The 16,768-nt window shown below is 52.0% G+C and overlaps 1 protein-coding gene across 1 annotated transcript in view; it reads left to right on the plus strand.

The window, feature by feature from the left end:
• Positions 1-16,545, plus strand: part of LOC142473339 (tyrosinase-like) — a 53,097-nt gene extending 36,552 nt beyond the window's left edge. The window contains exons 4-5 of the mRNA XM_075580577.1: positions 4,941-5,082; positions 15,282-16,545. Of these exons, the coding sequence (XP_075436692.1) occupies positions 4,941-5,082; positions 15,282-15,459 (320 nt within the window). The 3' untranslated portion in view covers positions 15,460-16,545. The remainder of the gene's footprint in view (positions 1-4,940; positions 5,083-15,281) is intronic.
• Positions 16,546-16,768: the final 223 nt, after the last annotated feature.

The following is a 16,768-nucleotide window of genomic DNA, read 5'->3' on the forward strand; positions in this document are numbered from 1 at the left end:
CCACACACCCACCCACCCACCCTTCCTCTTCCCACACACCCACCCACCCACCCTTCCTCTTCCCACACACCCACCCACCCACCCTTCCTCTTCCCACACACCCACCCACCCACCCACCCTTCCTCTTCCCACACACCCACCCACCCACCCACCTTCCTCTTCCCACACACCCACCCACCCACCCACCCTTCCTCTTCCCACACACCCACCCACCCACCCACCCTTCCTCTTCCCACACACCCACCCACCCTTCCTCTTCCCACACACCCACCCACCCACCCTTCCTCTTCCCACACACCCACCCACCCACCCTTCCTCTTCCCACACACCCACCCACCCACCCTTCCTCTTCCCACACACCCACCCACCCACCCTTCCTCTTCCCACACACCCACCCACCCACCCTTCCTCTTCCCACACACCCACCCACCCACCCTTCCTCTTCCCACACACCCACCCACCCACCCTTCCTCTTCCCACACACCCACCCACCCACCCTTCCTCTTCCCACACACCCACCCACCCACCCTTCCTCTTCCCACACACCCACCCACCCACCCTTCCTCTTCCCACACACCCACCCACCCACCCTTCCTCTTCCCACACACCCACCCACCCACCCTTCCTCTTCCCACACACCCACCCACCCTTCCTCTTCCCACACACCCACCCACCCTTCCTCTTCCCACACACCCTTCCTCTTCCCACAACCCCACCCACCCACCCTTCCTCTTCCCACAACCCCACCCACCCACCCTTCCTCTTCCCACAACCCCACCCACCCACCCTTCCTCTTCCCACAACCCCACCCACCCACCCTTCCTCTTCCCACAACCCCACCCACCCACCCTTCCTCTTCCCACAACCCCACCCACCCACCCTTCCTCTTCCCACAACCCCACCCACCCTTCCTCTTCCCACAACCCCACCCACCCACCCTTCCTCTTCCCACCCACCCACCCTTCCTCTTCCCACACACACCCACCCACCCTTCCTCTTCCCACACACCCACCCACCCTTCCTCTTCCCACACACACACCCACCCACCCACCCTCTTCCCACACACACACCCACCCACCCACCCTCTTCCCACACACACACCCACCCACCCACCCTTCCTCTTCCCACACACACACCCACCCACCCACCCTTCCTCTTCCCACACACACACCCACCCACCCACCCTTCCTCTTCCCACACCCACCCACCCACCCTTCCTCTTCCCACACCCACCCACCCACCCTTCCTCTTCCCACACCCACCCTTCCTCTTCCCACAACCCCACCCACCCTTCCTCTTCCCACACACACACCCACCCACCCTTCCTCTTCCCACACACACACCCACCCACCCACCCTTCCTCTTCCCACACACACACCCACCCTTCCTCTTCCCACACACCCACCCACCCTTCCTCTTCCCACACACCCACCCACCCACCCTTCCTCTTCCCACACACCCACCCACCCACCCTTCCTCTTCCCACACACCCTTCCTCTTCCCACCCACCCACCCTTCCTCTTCCCATCCACCCTTCCTCTTCCCACCCACCCACCCTTCCTCTTCCCACACACCCACCCACCCTTCCTCTTCCCACACACCCACCCACCCTTCCTCTTCCCACACCCACCCACCCTTCACACCCACCCTTCCTCTTCCCACACACCCACCCACCCTTCCTCTTCCCACACACCCTTCCTCTTCCCACACACCCACCCTCTTCCCACACACCCACCCACCCTTCCTCTTCCCACCCACCCTTCCTCTTCCCACACACCCTTCCTCTTCCCACACACCCACCCACCCTTCCTCTTCCCACACACCCTTCCTCTTCCCACACACCCACCCACCCTTCCTCTTCCCACACACCCTTCCTCTTCCCACACACCCACCCACCCTTCCTCTTCCCACACACCCTTCCTCTTCCCACACACCCACCCACCCTTCCTCTTCCCACACACCCTTCCTCTTCCCACACACCCACCCACCCTTCCTCTTCCCACACACCCTTCCTCTTCCCACACACCCACCCACCCTTCCTCTTCCCACCCACCCTTCCTCTTCCCACCCACCCTTCCTCTTCCCACACACCCACCCACCCTTCCTCTTCCCACACACCCACCCACCCTTCCTCTTCCCACACACCCACCCTTCATTTATGTTCCCACACCCCCACCCAACCACCCTTCCTCTTCACACACCCCCACCCACCCACCCTTACTCTTCCCACATCCCCCACACACCCACCTTTACTCTTCACACACCCCCACCCACCCACCCTTGCTCTTCACACCCACCCACCCACCCTTGCCCTTCACACACCCCCACCCACCCACCCTTGCTCTTCACACCCCCCCACCCACCCAGCCTTACTCTTCACACCCACCCACCCTTCCTCTTCCCACACCACCACCCACCCACCCTTCCTCTTCCCACCCACCCACCCTTCATTTATGTTCCCACACCCCCACCCAACCACCCTTCCTCTTCACACACACCCACCCAACCACCCTTCCTCTTCACACACACCCACCCACCCACCTTTCCTCTTCACACACCCCCACCCACCCTTCCTCTTCACACACCCCCACCCACCCACCCTTCCTCTTCACACACCCCCACCCACCCACCCTTCCTCTTCACACACCCCCACCCACCCTTCCTCTTCCCACATCCCCACCCACACACCATTCCTCTTCCCACACCCCCACCCACCCACCCTTCCTGTTCCCACACCCCCACCCACCCACCCTTCCTGTTCCCACACCCCCACCCACCCTTCCTCTTCCCACACCCCCACCCTTCCTCTTCCCACACCCCCACCCACCCACCCTTCCTCTTCCCACACCCCCACCCACCCTTTCTCTTAGCACACCCCCGCCCACACCCTTGCATTTCATAACAACAATCATTTATTACTATACCAATTATTATCACATGGACTCTTACATATGTTTATTACAAATGTATATACCAGTTTTTATTCTTCATCAACGACAATAAAATATTTTTACAAATTTTATATAGTACTCTTTCTTTTCATTCTATTTCATTCATATACTTTTTATTACAAACAACATTATTTTTTATTTTATCCATTCACATTCCGGGCAACGCCGGGTCTATCAGCTAGTATATATATATATATATATATATATATATATATATATATATATATATATATATATATATATATATATATTATAGGCGTATGTAACAGTTACAGTCCAGATTAAAATGTGAGACAGCTTTAGTGTTGAAAGAACTTAGGCTGGTGGCGGCTGTGAGAGTCTCCGGTAGATTGTTCCAGTTTTGGGGTGCACGGTAAGATAAGGATACATACTATGTCCCCATAGTCTATAATTGGCATTAGCATCTGCTGTGCGATACGCTTTCTGACCAGCAGGCTTAGGGAAAATTTGTTCCTGTAAAGTACACCTAGTTTGGCATAGGTTTTGGATGTCAGGGTATCAATGTGCATCCCGAATGTTAAATGGGAGTCAAACCATATGCCCAAGTATATAAAACTAGTAACAGGAGTTAGGGTGGTGTTAGCGTTGGTTCTGATCTGGAGCTCAGTCATTGGAAGCTTTAAAAATGTAGCCTTGGTCCCAAATACCATTGTTACAGTCTTGTCAGTGTTTAAAAACAGTTTGTTTTTGGGAAATCCGATTTTAAAGTCTCAAAAAGTCAGACTGAAATACGTATCCATGGTCAGAGAGGCTTGGCTGTGTGCATATAAGATTGTGTCGTCTGCATACATATGTATTGAGGCTCCCTTACAAGCTGTAGGAAGATCATTGATGAACACTGAGAAGAGTGGGGGCCCCAGAACAGAGCCTTGCGGGACACCACAGGTGATATCCATGGGGTTGGAGTTAGAGCCCGAGATAGTGTATGTAACAGTAACAGACCAGATTAAAATGTGAGACAGCCTTAGTTTTGAAAGAACTTCAACTGGTGGTGGATGTGAGTCTCTCCTATAGGTTGTTCCAGTTTTGGGGTGCACGGTAAGAGAAGGAGGAACGGCTGAATACTTTGTTGAATCTTGAGACCATGAAAAGTCTAATGGTTATTAAAATAACATTAAATGGTTGTTATTAAGAAAAAAAATGTTTTATTAGAATAAGGCATTAATGTTGACTGTTTGGTGGATCATAATGTCGAATCACTACGTGTGCTGCACACTTTCTAATCCTTGAATTTGTACTGGGATATAATATAATAATAATAATAATAATAATAATAATAATAGGATTCTCACTGGCGTCCCATTGATACTGAACAGGAAAGACAAAAAACACACCCATTTTTTAAAAGCTGCAATAATAATATTTGGGATACAAGTTTTTGGTTGGGTTTAACTTCCCTGCAGAGTTGAGGCGCTGTATCAGGAGGGTACACCTTGCTCCATAAAGCGGAGCCAACATTTTAATTTGCACAGTGAGAATGTGTGTGAAACGTGTTATCTTCCGTGGCTTCATACTTCTATCCTGAGTATGTATAATGTCAGCATGTTAGAGCTGAGGATTAAAGCTAATTTATAGTGTTACTACCAGCAGGACAGCCACTTCTAACTCACAGTCAGTCTTCCCCTGCTTGTGACTCGAACACAATGCACAGTAAGAGACTTCAAATCCCATAGTGAGATCTGTACTGTGTCACAGACATTTACTGTATATAGTACCCTACAGAGGTAGCACGCTACTATTCATTGTTCCATATACAGAGGTAACAAGTGAAATAAATCCGCAGAAAGCACAACATATCATAACATATCCTGGTATAACACTCAGATCGCCACAGTGTTTCATGCAGTATCACAACATATCACAACATACCATAACATATCATAATGTATCATAAAATAAGCCACTAGAGAGAATAATGCAGCTTCTCTATTTGTACATTCCCTCACACTTATATGTCTTTCTCTCTAGGCTTCATGCAGCCATCAGATGGGGTGACCAGGGCGTTAGCAATGCATAACTATGTGCACGTCGCAATGGGAGGGACAATGTCCGAAGTTCCCATCGCCTGCAATGACCCATTTTTCTTGTTACATCACGCCTTCATAGACAAGTATGAACCGAACCGGGGAGGCAAAGGAGGGGAGGGGGGAGGGTTACACGCTGCTTAGTGCTGCAGGTTACACGCTGCTTAGTGCTGCAGGTTACACGCTGCTTAGTGCTGCAGGTTACACGCTGCTTAGTGCTGCAGGTTACACACTGCTTAGTGCTGCAGGTTACATGCTGCTTAGTGCTGCAGGTTACACGCTGCTTAGTGCTGCAGGTTACACGCTGCTTAGTGCTGCAGGTTACAGGCTGCTTAGTGCTGCAGGTTACACGCTGCTTAGTGCTGCAGGTTACACGCTGCTTAGTGCTGCAGGTTACACGCTGCTTAGTGCTGCAGGTTACACGCTGCTTAGTGCTGCAGGTTACAGGCTGCTTAGTGCTGCAGGTTACAGGCTGCTTAGTGCTGCAGGTTACAGGCTGCTTAGTGCTGCAGGTTACAGGCTGCTTAGTGCTGCAGGTTACACGCTGCTTAGTGCTGCAGGTTACACGCTGCTTAGTGCTGCAGGTTACAGGCTGCTTAGTGCTGCAGGTTACAGGCTGCTTAGTGCTGCAGGTTACACGCTGCTTAGTGCTGCAGGTTACACGCTGCTTAGTGCTGCAGGTTACACGCTGCTTAGTGCTGCAGGTTACACGCTGCTTAGTGCTGCAGGTTACAGGCTGCTTAGTGCTGCAGGTTACACGCTGCTTAGTGCTGCAGGTTACAGGCTGCTTAGTGCTGCAGGTTACACGCTGCTTAGTGCTGCAGTTTACAGTCTGCTTAGTGCTGCAGTTTACAGGCTGCTTAGTGCTGCAGGTTACAGGCTGCTTAGTGCTGCAGGTTACATGCTGCTTAGTGCTGCAGGTTACAGGCTGCTTAGTGCTGCAGGTTACAGGCTGCTTAGTGCTGCAGGTTACACGCTGCTTAGTGCTGCAGGTTACAGGCTGCTTAGTGCTGCAGGATACACGCTGCTTAGTGCTGCAGGATACACGCTGCTTAGTGCTGCAGGTTACACGCTGCTTAGTGCTGCAGGTTACACGCTGCTTAGTGCTGCAGGTTACAGGCTGCTTAGTGCTGCAGGATACACGCTGCTTAGTGCTGCAGGATACACGCTGCTTAGTGCTGCAGGTTACATGCTGCTTAGTGCTGCAGGTTACACGCTGCTTAGTGCTGCAGGTTACACGCTGCTTAGTGCTGCAGGTTACAGGCTGCTTAGTGCTGCAGGATACACGCTGCTTAGTGCTGCAGGATACACGCTGCTTAGTGCTGCAGGTTACATGCTGCTTAGTGCTGCAGGATACACGCTGCTTAGTGCTGCAGGTTACAGGCTGCTTAGTGCTGCAGGTTACACGCTGCTTAGTGCTGCAGGTTACATGCTGCTTAGTGCTGCAGGTTACATGCTGCTTAGTGCTGCAGGATACACGCTGCTTAGTGCTGCAGGTTACAGGCTGCTTAGTGCTGCAGGTTACAGGCTGCTTAGTGCTGCAGGTTACACGCTGCTTAGTGCTGCAGGTTACACGCTGCTTAGTGCTGCAGGTTACACGCTGCTTAGTGCTGCAGGTTACACGCTGCTTAGTGCTGCAGGTTACACGCTGCTTAGTGCTGCAGGTTACAGGCTGCTTAGTGCTGCAGGTTACAGGCTGCTTAGTGCTGCAGGTTACAGGCTGCTTAGTGCTGCAGGTTACAGGCTGCTTAGTGCTGCAGGTTACACGCTGCTTAGTGCTGCAGGTTACACGCTGCTTAGTGCTGCAGGTTACAGGCTGCTTAGTGCTGCAGGTTACAGGCTGCTTAGTGCTGCAGGTTACACGCTGCTTAGTGCTGCAGGTTACACGCTGCTTAGTGCTGCAGGTTACACGCTGCTTAGTGCTGCAGGTTACACGCTGCTTAGTGCTGCAGGTTACAGGCTGCTTAGTGCTGCAGGTTACACGCTGCTTAGTGCTGCAGGTTACAGGCTGCTTAGTGCTGCAGGTTACACGCTGCTTAGTGCTGCAGTTTACAGTCTGCTTAGTGCTGCAGTTTACAGGCTGCTTAGTGCTGCAGGTTACAGGCTGCTTAGTGCTGCAGGTTACATGCTGCTTAGTGCTGCAGGTTACAGGCTGCTTAGTGCTGCAGGTTACAGGCTGCTTAGTGCTGCAGGTTACACGCTGCTTAGTGCTGCAGGTTACAGGCTGCTTAGTGCTGCAGGATACACGCTGCTTAGTGCTGCAGGATACACGCTGCTTAGTGCTGCAGGTTACACGCTGCTTAGTGCTGCAGGTTACACGCTGCTTAGTGCTGCAGGTTACAGGCTGCTTAGTGCTGCAGGATACACGCTGCTTAGTGCTGCAGGATACACGCTGCTTAGTGCTGCAGGTTACATGCTGCTTAGTGCTGCAGGTTACACGCTGCTTAGTGCTGCAGGTTACACGCTGCTTAGTGCTGCAGGTTACAGGCTGCTTAGTGCTGCAGGATACACGCTGCTTAGTGCTGCAGGATACACGCTGCTTAGTGCTGCAGGTTACATGCTGCTTAGTGCTGCAGGATACACGCTGCTTAGTGCTGCAGGTTACAGGCTGCTTAGTGCTGCAGGTTACACGCTGCTTAGTGCTGCAGGTTACATGCTGCTTAGTGCTGCAGGTTACATGCTGCTTAGTGCTGCAGGATACACGCTGCTTAGTGCTGCAGGTTACAGGCTGCTTAGTGCTGCAGGTTACAGGCTGCTTAGTGCTGCAGGTTACACGCTGCTTAGTGCTGCAGGTTACACGCTGCTTAGTGCTGCAGGTTACACGCTGCTTAGTGCTGCAGGTTACACGCTGCTTAGTGCTGCAGGTTACAGGCTGCTTAGTGCTGCAGGTTACACGCTGCTTAGTGCTGCAGGTTACACGCTGCTTAGTGCTGCAGGTTACACGCTGCTTAGTGCTGCAGGTTACACGCTGCTTAGTGCTGCAGGTTACACGCTGCTTAGTGCTGCAGGTTACAGGCTGCTTAGTGCTGCAGGTTACAGGCTGCTTAGTGCTGCAGGTTACACGCTGCTTAGTGCTGCAGGTTACACGCTGCTTAGTGCTGCAGGTTACAGGCTGCTTAGTGCTGCAGGTTACAGGCTGCTTAGTGCTGCAGGTTACACGCTGCTTAGTGCTGCAGGTTACACGCTGCTTAGTGCTGCAGGTTACACGCTGCTTAGTGCTGCAGGTTACACGCTGCTTAGTGCTGCAGGTTACAGGCTGCTTAGTGCTGCAGGTTACACGCTGCTTAGTGCTGCAGGTTACAGGCTGCTTAGTGCTGCAGGTTACACGCTGCTTAGTGCTGCAGTTTACAGGCTGCTTAGTGCTGCAGTTTACAGGCTGCTTAGTGCTGCAGGTTACACGCTGCTTAGTGCTGCAGGTTACATGCTGCTTAGTGCTGCAGGTTACAGGCTGCTTAGTGCTGCAGGTTACACGCTGCTTAGTGCTGCAGGTTACACGCAGCTTAGTGCTGCAGGTTACAGGCTGCTTAGTGCTGCAGGATACACGCTGCTTAGTGCTGCAGGATACACGCTGCTTAGTGCTGCAGGTTACACGCTGCTTAGTGCTGCAGGTTACACGCTGCTTAGTGCTGCAGGTTACAGGCTGCTTAGTGCTGCAGGATACACGCTGCTTAGTGCTGCAGGATACACGCTGCTTAGTGCTGCAGGTTACACGCTGCTTAGTGCTGCAGGTTACACGCTGCTTAGTGCTGCAGGTTACACGCTGCTTAGTGCTGCAGGTTACAGGCTGCTTAGTGCTGCAGGATACACGCTGCTTAGTGCTGCAGGATACACGCTGCTTAGTGCTGCAGGTTACATGCTGCTTAGTGCTGCAGGATACACGCTGCTTAGTGCTGCAGGTTACAGGCTGCTTAGTGCTGCAGGTTACACGCTGCTTAGTGCTGCAGGTTACAGGCTGCTTAGTGCTGCAGGTTACAGGCTGCTTAGTGCTGCAGGTTACACGCTGCTTAGTGCTGCAGGTTACAGGCTGCTTAGTGCTGCAGGTTACAGGCTGCTTAGTGCTGCAGGTTACAGGCTGCTTAGTGCTGCAGGTTACACGCTGCTTAGTGCTGCAGGATACACGCTGCTTAGTGCTGCAGGTAACACGCTGCTTAGTGCTGCAGGTTACACGCTGCTTAGTGCTGCAGGTTACAGGCTGCTTAGTGCTGCAGGTTACAGGCTGCTTAGTGCTGCAGGTTACAGGCTGCTTAGTGCTGCAGGTTACAGGCTGCTTAGTGCTGCAGGTTACATGCTGCTTAGTGCTGCAGGATACACGCTGCTTAGTGCTGCAGGTTACATGCTGCTTAGTGCTGCAGGTTACACGCTGCTTAGTGCTGCAGGTTACAGGCTGCTTAGTGCTGCAGGATACACGCTGCTTAGTGCTGCAGGTTACAGGCTGCTTAGTGCTGCAGGTTACAGGCTGCTTAGTGCTGCAGGTTACACGCTGTTTAGTGCTGCAGGTTACAGGCTGCTTAGTGCTGCAGGTTACACGCTGCTTAGTGCTGCAGGTTACACGCTGCTTAGTGCTGCAGGATACACGCTGCTTACTGCTGCAGGTTACACGCTGCTTGTGCTGCAGGATACACGCTGCTTAGTGCTGCAGGTTACAGGCTGCTTAGTGCTGCAGGTTACAGGCTGCTTAGTGCTGCAGGTTATACGCTGCTTAGTGCTGCAGGATACACGCTGCTTAGTGCTGCAGGTTACATGCTGCTTAGTGCTGCAGGTTACATGCTGCTTAGTGCTGCAGGTTACAGGCTGCTTAGTGCTGCAGGTTACACGTTGCTTAGTGCTGCAGGTTACATGCTGCTTAGTGCTGCAGGTTACATGCTGCTTAGTGCTGCAGGTTACAGGCTGCTTAGTGCTGCAGGTTACACGTTGCTTAGTGCTGCAGGTTACAGGCTGCTTAGTGCTGCAGGTTACATGCTGCTTACTGCTGCAGGATATACGCTGCTTAGTGCTGCAGGTTACACGCTGCTTAGTGCTGCAGGTTACATGCTGCTTAGTGCTGCAGGTTACAGGCTGCTTAGTGCTGCAGGTTACAGGCTGCTTAGTGCTGCAGGTTACACGCTGCTTAGTGCTGCAGGATACACGCTGCTTAGTGCTGCAGGTTACATGCTGCTTAGTGCTGCAGGTTACAGGCTGCTTAGTGCTGCAGGTTACACGTTGCTTAGTGCTGCAGGTTACATGCTGCTTAGTGCTGCAGGTTACATGCTGCTTAGTGCTGCAGGTTACAGGCTGCTTAGTGCTGCAGGTTACACGTTGCTTAGTGCTGCAGGTTACAGGCTGCTTAGTGCTGCAGGTTACAGGCTGCTTAGTGCTGCAGGATACACGCTGCTTAGTGCTGCAGGTTACACGCTGCTTAGTGCTGCAGGTTACATGCTGCTTAGTGCTGCAGGTTACATGCTGCTTAGTGCTGCAGGTTACAGGCTGCTTAGTGCTGCAGGTTACACGTTGCTTAGTGCTGCAGGTTACAGGCTGCTTAGTGCTGCAGGTTACACGCTGCTTAGTGCTGCAGGATACACGCTGCTTAGTGCTGCAGGTTACATGCTGCTTAGTACTGCAGGTTACACGCTGCTTAGTGCTGCAGGTTACACGCTGCTTAGTGCTGCAGGTTACACGCTGCTTAGTGCTGCAGGTTACACGTTGCTTAGTGCTGCAGGTTACAGGCTGCTTAGTGCTGCAGGTTACACGCTGCTTAGTGCTGCAGGTTACACGCTGCTTAGTGCTGCAGGATACACGCTGCTTAGTGCTGCAGGTTACACGCTGCTTAGTGCTGCAGGTTACACGCTGCTTAGTGCTGCAGGTTACATGCTGCTTCGTGCTGCAGGTTACAGGCTGCTTAGTGCTGCAGGTTACACGCTGCTTAGTGCTGCAGGTTACATGCTGCTTAGTGCTGCAGGTTACATGCTGCTTAGTGCTGCAGGTTACAGGCTGCTTAGTGCTGCAGGTTACACGTTGCTTAGTGCTGCAGGTTACAGGCTGCTTAGTGCTGCAGGTTACATGCTGCTTAGTGCTGCAGGATACATGCTGCTTAGTGCTGCAGGATACACGCTGCTTAGTGCTGCAGGTTACACGCTGCTTAGTGCTGCAGGTTACACGCTGCTTAGTGCTGCAGGATACAGGCTGCTTAGTGCTGCAGGTTACAGGCTGCTTAGTGCTGCAGGATACACGCTGCTTAGTGCTGCAGGTTACATGCTGCTTAGTGCTGCAGGATACAGGCTGCTTAGTGCTGCAGGTTACACGTTGCTTAGTGCTGCAGGTTACAGGCCGCTTAGTACTGCAGGTTACACGTTGCTTAGTGCTGCAGGTTACACGCTGCTTAGTGCTGCAGGTTACAGGCTGCTTAGTGCTGCAGGTTACAGGCTGCTTAGTGCTGCAGGTTACACGCTGCTTAGTGCTGAAAGTTACAGGCTGCTTAGTGCTGCAGGTTACATGCTGCTTAGTGCTGCAGGTTACAGGCTGCTTAGTGCTGCAGGTTACACGCTGCTTAGTGCTGCAGGTTACAGGCTGCTTAGTGCTGCAGGTTACCCGCTGCTTAGTGCTGCAGGTTACACGCTGCTTAGTGCTGCAGGTTACAGGCTGCTTAGTGCTGCAGGTTACAGGCTGCTTAGTGCTGCAGGTTACAGGCTGCTTAGTGCTGCAGGTTACACGCTGCTTAGTGCTGCAGGTTACATGCTGCTTAGTGCTGAAAGTTACAGGCGGCTTAGTGCTGCAGGATACACGCTGCTCAGTGCTGCAGGTTACAGGCTGCTTAGTGCTGCAGGATACAGGCTGCTTAGTGCTGCAGGTTACACGCTGCTTAGTGCTGCAGGTTACAGGCTGCTTAGTGCTGCAGGACACAGGCTGCTTAGTGCTGCAGGTTACAGGCTGCTTAGTGCTGCAGGTTACAGGCTGCTTAGTGCTGCAGGTTACAGGCTGCTTAGTGCTGCAGGTTACAGGCTGCTTAGTGCTGCAGGATACACGCTGCTTAGTGCTGCAGGTTACAGGCTGCTTAGTGCTGCAGTTTACACGCTGCTTAGTGCTGCAGGTTACACGCTGCTTAGTGCTGCAGGTTACAGGCTGCTTAGTGCTGCAGGATACACGCTGCTTAGTGCTGCAGGTTACAGGCTGCTTAGTGCTGCAGGTTACAGGCTGCTTAGTGCTGCAGTTTACACGCTGCTTAGTGCTGCAGGTTACAGGCTGCTTAGTGCTGCAGGTTACAGGCTGCTTAGTGCTGCAGGTTACACGCTGCTTAGTGCTGCAGGTTACAGGCTGCTTAGTGCTGCAGGTTACAGGCTGCTTAGTGCTGCAGGTTACACGCTGCTTAGTGCTGCAGGTTACACGCTGCTTAGTGCTGCAGGTTACAGGCTGCTTAGTGCTGCAGGTTACAGGCTGCTTAGTGCTGCAGGTTACAGGCTGCTTAGTGCTGCAGGTTACAGGCTGCTTAGTGCTGCAGGTTACAGGCTGCTTAGTGCTGCAGGTTACACGCTGCTTAGTGCTGCAGGTCACACGCTGCTTAGTGCTGCAGGTCACACGCTGCTTAGTGCTGCAGGTCACACGCTGCTTAGTGCTGCAGGTCACACGCTGCTTAGTGCTGCAGGTTACAGGCTGCTTAGTGCTGCAGGTTACACGCTGCTTAGTGCTGCAGGTTACACGCTGCTTAGTGCTGCAGGTTACACGCTGCTTAGTGCTGCAGGATACACGCTGCTTAGTGCTGCAGGTTACACGCTGCTTAGTGCTGCAGGTTACACGCTGCTTAGTGCTGCAGGTTACATGCTGCTTCGTGCTGCAGGTTACAGGCTGCTTAGTGCTGCAGGTTACACGCTGCTTAGTGCTGCAGGTTACATGCTGCTTAGTGCTGCAGGTTACATGCTGCTTAGTGCTGCAGGTTACAGGCTGCTTAGTGCTGCAGGTTACACGTTGCTTAGTGCTGCAGGTTACAGGCTGCTTAGTGCTGCAGGTTACATGCTGCTTAGTGCTGCAGGATACATGCTGCTTAGTGCTGCAGGATACACGCTGCTTAGTGCTGCAGGTTACACGCTGCTTAGTGCTGCAGGTTACACGCTGCTTAGTGCTGCAGGATACAGGCTGCTTAGTGCTGCAGGTTACAGGCTGCTTAGTGCTGCAGGATACACGCTGCTTAGTGCTGCAGGTTACATGCTGCTTAGTGCTGCAGGATACAGGCTGCTTAGTGCTGCAGGTTACACGTTGCTTAGTGCTGCAGGTTACAGGCCGCTTAGTACTGCAGGTTACACGTTGCTTAGTGCTGCAGGTTACACGCTGCTTAGTGCTGCAGGTTACAGGCTGCTTAGTGCTGCAGGTTACAGGCTGCTTAGTGCTGCAGGTTACACGCTGCTTAGTGCTGAAAGTTACAGGCTGCTTAGTGCTGCAGGTTACATGCTGCTTAGTGCTGCAGGTTACAGGCTGCTTAGTGCTGCAGGTTACACGCTGCTTAGTGCTGCAGGTTACAGGCTGCTTAGTGCTGCAGGTTACCCGCTGCTTAGTGCTGCAGGTTACACGCTGCTTAGTGCTGCAGGTTACAGGCTGCTTAGTGCTGCAGGTTACAGGCTGCTTAGTGCTGCAGGTTACAGGCTGCTTAGTGCTGCAGGTTACACGCTGCTTAGTGCTGCAGGTTACATGCTGCTTAGTGCTGAAAGTTACAGGCGGCTTAGTGCTGCAGGATACACGCTGCTCAGTGCTGCAGGTTACAGGCTGCTTAGTGCTGCAGGATACAGGCTGCTTAGTGCTGCAGGTTACACGCTGCTTAGTGCTGCAGGTTACAGGCTGCTTAGTGCTGCAGGACACAGGCTGCTTAGTGCTGCAGGTTACAGGCTGCTTAGTGCTGCAGGTTACAGGCTGCTTAGTGCTGCAGGTTACAGGCTGCTTAGTGCTGCAGGTTACAGGCTGCTTAGTGCTGCAGGATACACGCTGCTTAGTGCTGCAGGTTACAGGCTGCTTAGTGCTGCAGTTTACACGCTGCTTAGTGCTGCAGGTTACACGCTGCTTAGTGCTGCAGGTTACAGGCTGCTTAGTGCTGCAGGATACACGCTGCTTAGTGCTGCAGGTTACAGGCTGCTTAGTGCTGCAGGTTACAGGCTGCTTAGTGCTGCAGTTTACACGCTGCTTAGTGCTGCAGGTTACAGGCTGCTTAGTGCTGCAGGTTACAGGCTGCTTAGTGCTGCAGGTTACACGCTGCTTAGTGCTGCAGGTTACAGGCTGCTTAGTGCTGCAGGTTACAGGCTGCTTAGTGCTGCAGGTTACACGCTGCTTAGTGCTGCAGGTTACACGCTGCTTAGTGCTGCAGGTTACAGGCTGCTTAGTGCTGCAGGTTACAGGCTGCTTAGTGCTGCAGGTTACAGGCTGCTTAGTGCTGCAGGTTACAGGCTGCTTAGTGCTGCAGGTTACAGGCTGCTTAGTGCTGCAGGTTACAGGCTGCTTAGTGCTGCAGGTTACACGCTGCTTAGTGCTGCAGGTCACACGCTGCTTAGTGCTGCAGGTCACACGCTGCTTAGTGCTGCAGGTCACACGCTGCTTAGTGCTGCAGGTCACACGCTGCTTAGTGCTGCAGGATACACGCTGCTTAGTGCTGCAGGTTACAGGCTGCTTAGTGCTGCAGGTTACAGGCTGCTTAGTGCTGCAGGTTACACGCTGCTTAGTGCTGCAGGTTACAGGCTGCTTAGTGCTGCAGGTTACAGGCTGCTTAGTGCTGCAGGTTACACGCTGCTTAGTGCTGCAGGTAACACGCTGCTTAGTGCTGCAGGTTACAGACTACTTAGTGCTGCAGGTTACACGCTGCTTAGTGCTGCGGATTACACACTGCTTAGTGCTGCAGGTTACACGCTGCTTAGTGCTGCAGGTTACAGACTACTTAGTGCTGCAGGTTACACGCTGCTTAGTGCTGCAGGTTACAGACTACTTAGTGCTGCAGATTACATGCTGCTTAGTGCTGCAGGTTACACGCTGCTTAGTGCTGCAGGTTACGCGCTGCTTAGTGCTGCAGGTTACGCGCTGCTTAGTGCTGCAGGTTACAGGCTGCTTAGTGCTGCAGGATACACGCTGCTTAGTGCTGCAGGTTACACGCTGCTTAATGCTGCAGGTTTTATTTTTGCATTTTATATTCATAGATTAGAATTTACATACATCCCTGTGTCAAATCCGCAGTAATTAGACAATAACGGTTAAACTACAGAGCAGGAAGGATCTGGTTACTCCGCGCTCTGTGCGCTCTGCAAATGCACACTGTTATATTTCTCTTTTCTCCCATTCCCAGGATATTTTACCTCTGGATTCTGTCTTTCAATGTTCAACCAAAGGATTATCCGGCGTGCGATAAGATCGGGCATCGGCCGTACGATTATATGGTCCCGTTCTTCCCATTCTATAAACAGAGAGATATGCTGACTACTTTTGATTTTGGGGTCGTATACAGCACATATAAAAATTTCTAAGCATACAGTATGTGTGTAAAAAGTCGGAGGATGGAAATATCATTCTGTACAATGTAGAATGGGGTTATTCTTTTAGGGGAGAGATGAGGATTAGCAGAAGAAAGGCCATGATTTGCACACAACATTTGGGTTAGGTTTAATTTTTAGGAAACATATTAGCTACGTTCTGAATATTGTCATTACCTGGGGTAAGGAGATAGACGTTATTACCTGGGGTGAGGAGATAGACGTTATTACCTGGGGTGAGGAGATAGACGTTATTACCTGGGGTGAGGAGATAGCTGTTATTACCTGGGGTGAGGAGATAGCTAATATTACCTGGGGTGAGGAGATAGCTAATATTACCTGGGGTGAGGAGATAGACGTTATTACCTGGGGTGAGGAGATAGACGTTATTACCTGGGGTGAGGAGATAGCTGTTATTACCTGGGGTGAGGAGATAGCTAATATTACCTGGGGTGAGGAGATAGCTAATATTACCTGGGGTGAGGAGATAGACGTTATTACCTGGGGTGAGGAGATAGACGTTATTACCTGGGGTGAGGAGATAGCTGTTATTACCTGGGGTGAGGAGATAGCTAATATTACCTGGGGTGAGGAGATAGCTAATATTACCTGGGGTGAGGAGATAGACGTTATTACCTGGGGTGAGGAGATAGCTGTTATTACCTGGGGTGAGGAGATAGCTGATATTACCTGGGGTGAGGAGATAGACGTTATTACCTGGGGTGAGGAGATAGCTAATATTACCTGGGGTGAGGAGATAGACGTTATTACCTGGGAATTTTTTTGTCATAATATTAATCACATTTAATAAGATTTCACTTAATTTCTGTTTCTTTCTCCCTCAGTTTTTTGTTTTTTTCCCAATATCTTTTCTTTTTTTCCCATGCTGCACTCCTCCCTGCAATACTCACAGCCCCCCCCCCAAACCCCCCCAGATAGGGGCCATTACAGGGTGTGTTATTACCTGGGGTAAGAAGATAGCTGTTATCCTCCCTGCAATACTCACAGGCTCCAAGGTGTGATTATTAATTATCTGAGATTAAATGTCATAATATAATAAAGCTAATTATGTAATAACAAGCAGACTCATGTTTTCTCTTCTTTTTTTTTTTTCAAAACAATTTTATTAGGCATTCAGTTAAACATGCATTGGTATTGTACTATAACGCCTAACATTTTCCAATCCACAGTTTTTTTTTCGGGGGGGGGAGCAGAAGGACAACCGCCGTTGTCCGTAGAAAAGGGGGGGGGGAAGCCTTCAGAGAGGGAAGGCAGAGGGGAGGGGGACTGGGAGGGTGGGGGG

Source organism: Ascaphus truei (assembly GCF_040206685.1).
Source record: "Ascaphus truei isolate aAscTru1 chromosome 3 unlocalized genomic scaffold, aAscTru1.hap1 SUPER_3_unloc_3, whole genome shotgun sequence".
In the NCBI taxonomy this organism is placed as follows: domain Eukaryota; kingdom Metazoa; phylum Chordata; class Amphibia; order Anura; family Ascaphidae; genus Ascaphus; species Ascaphus truei.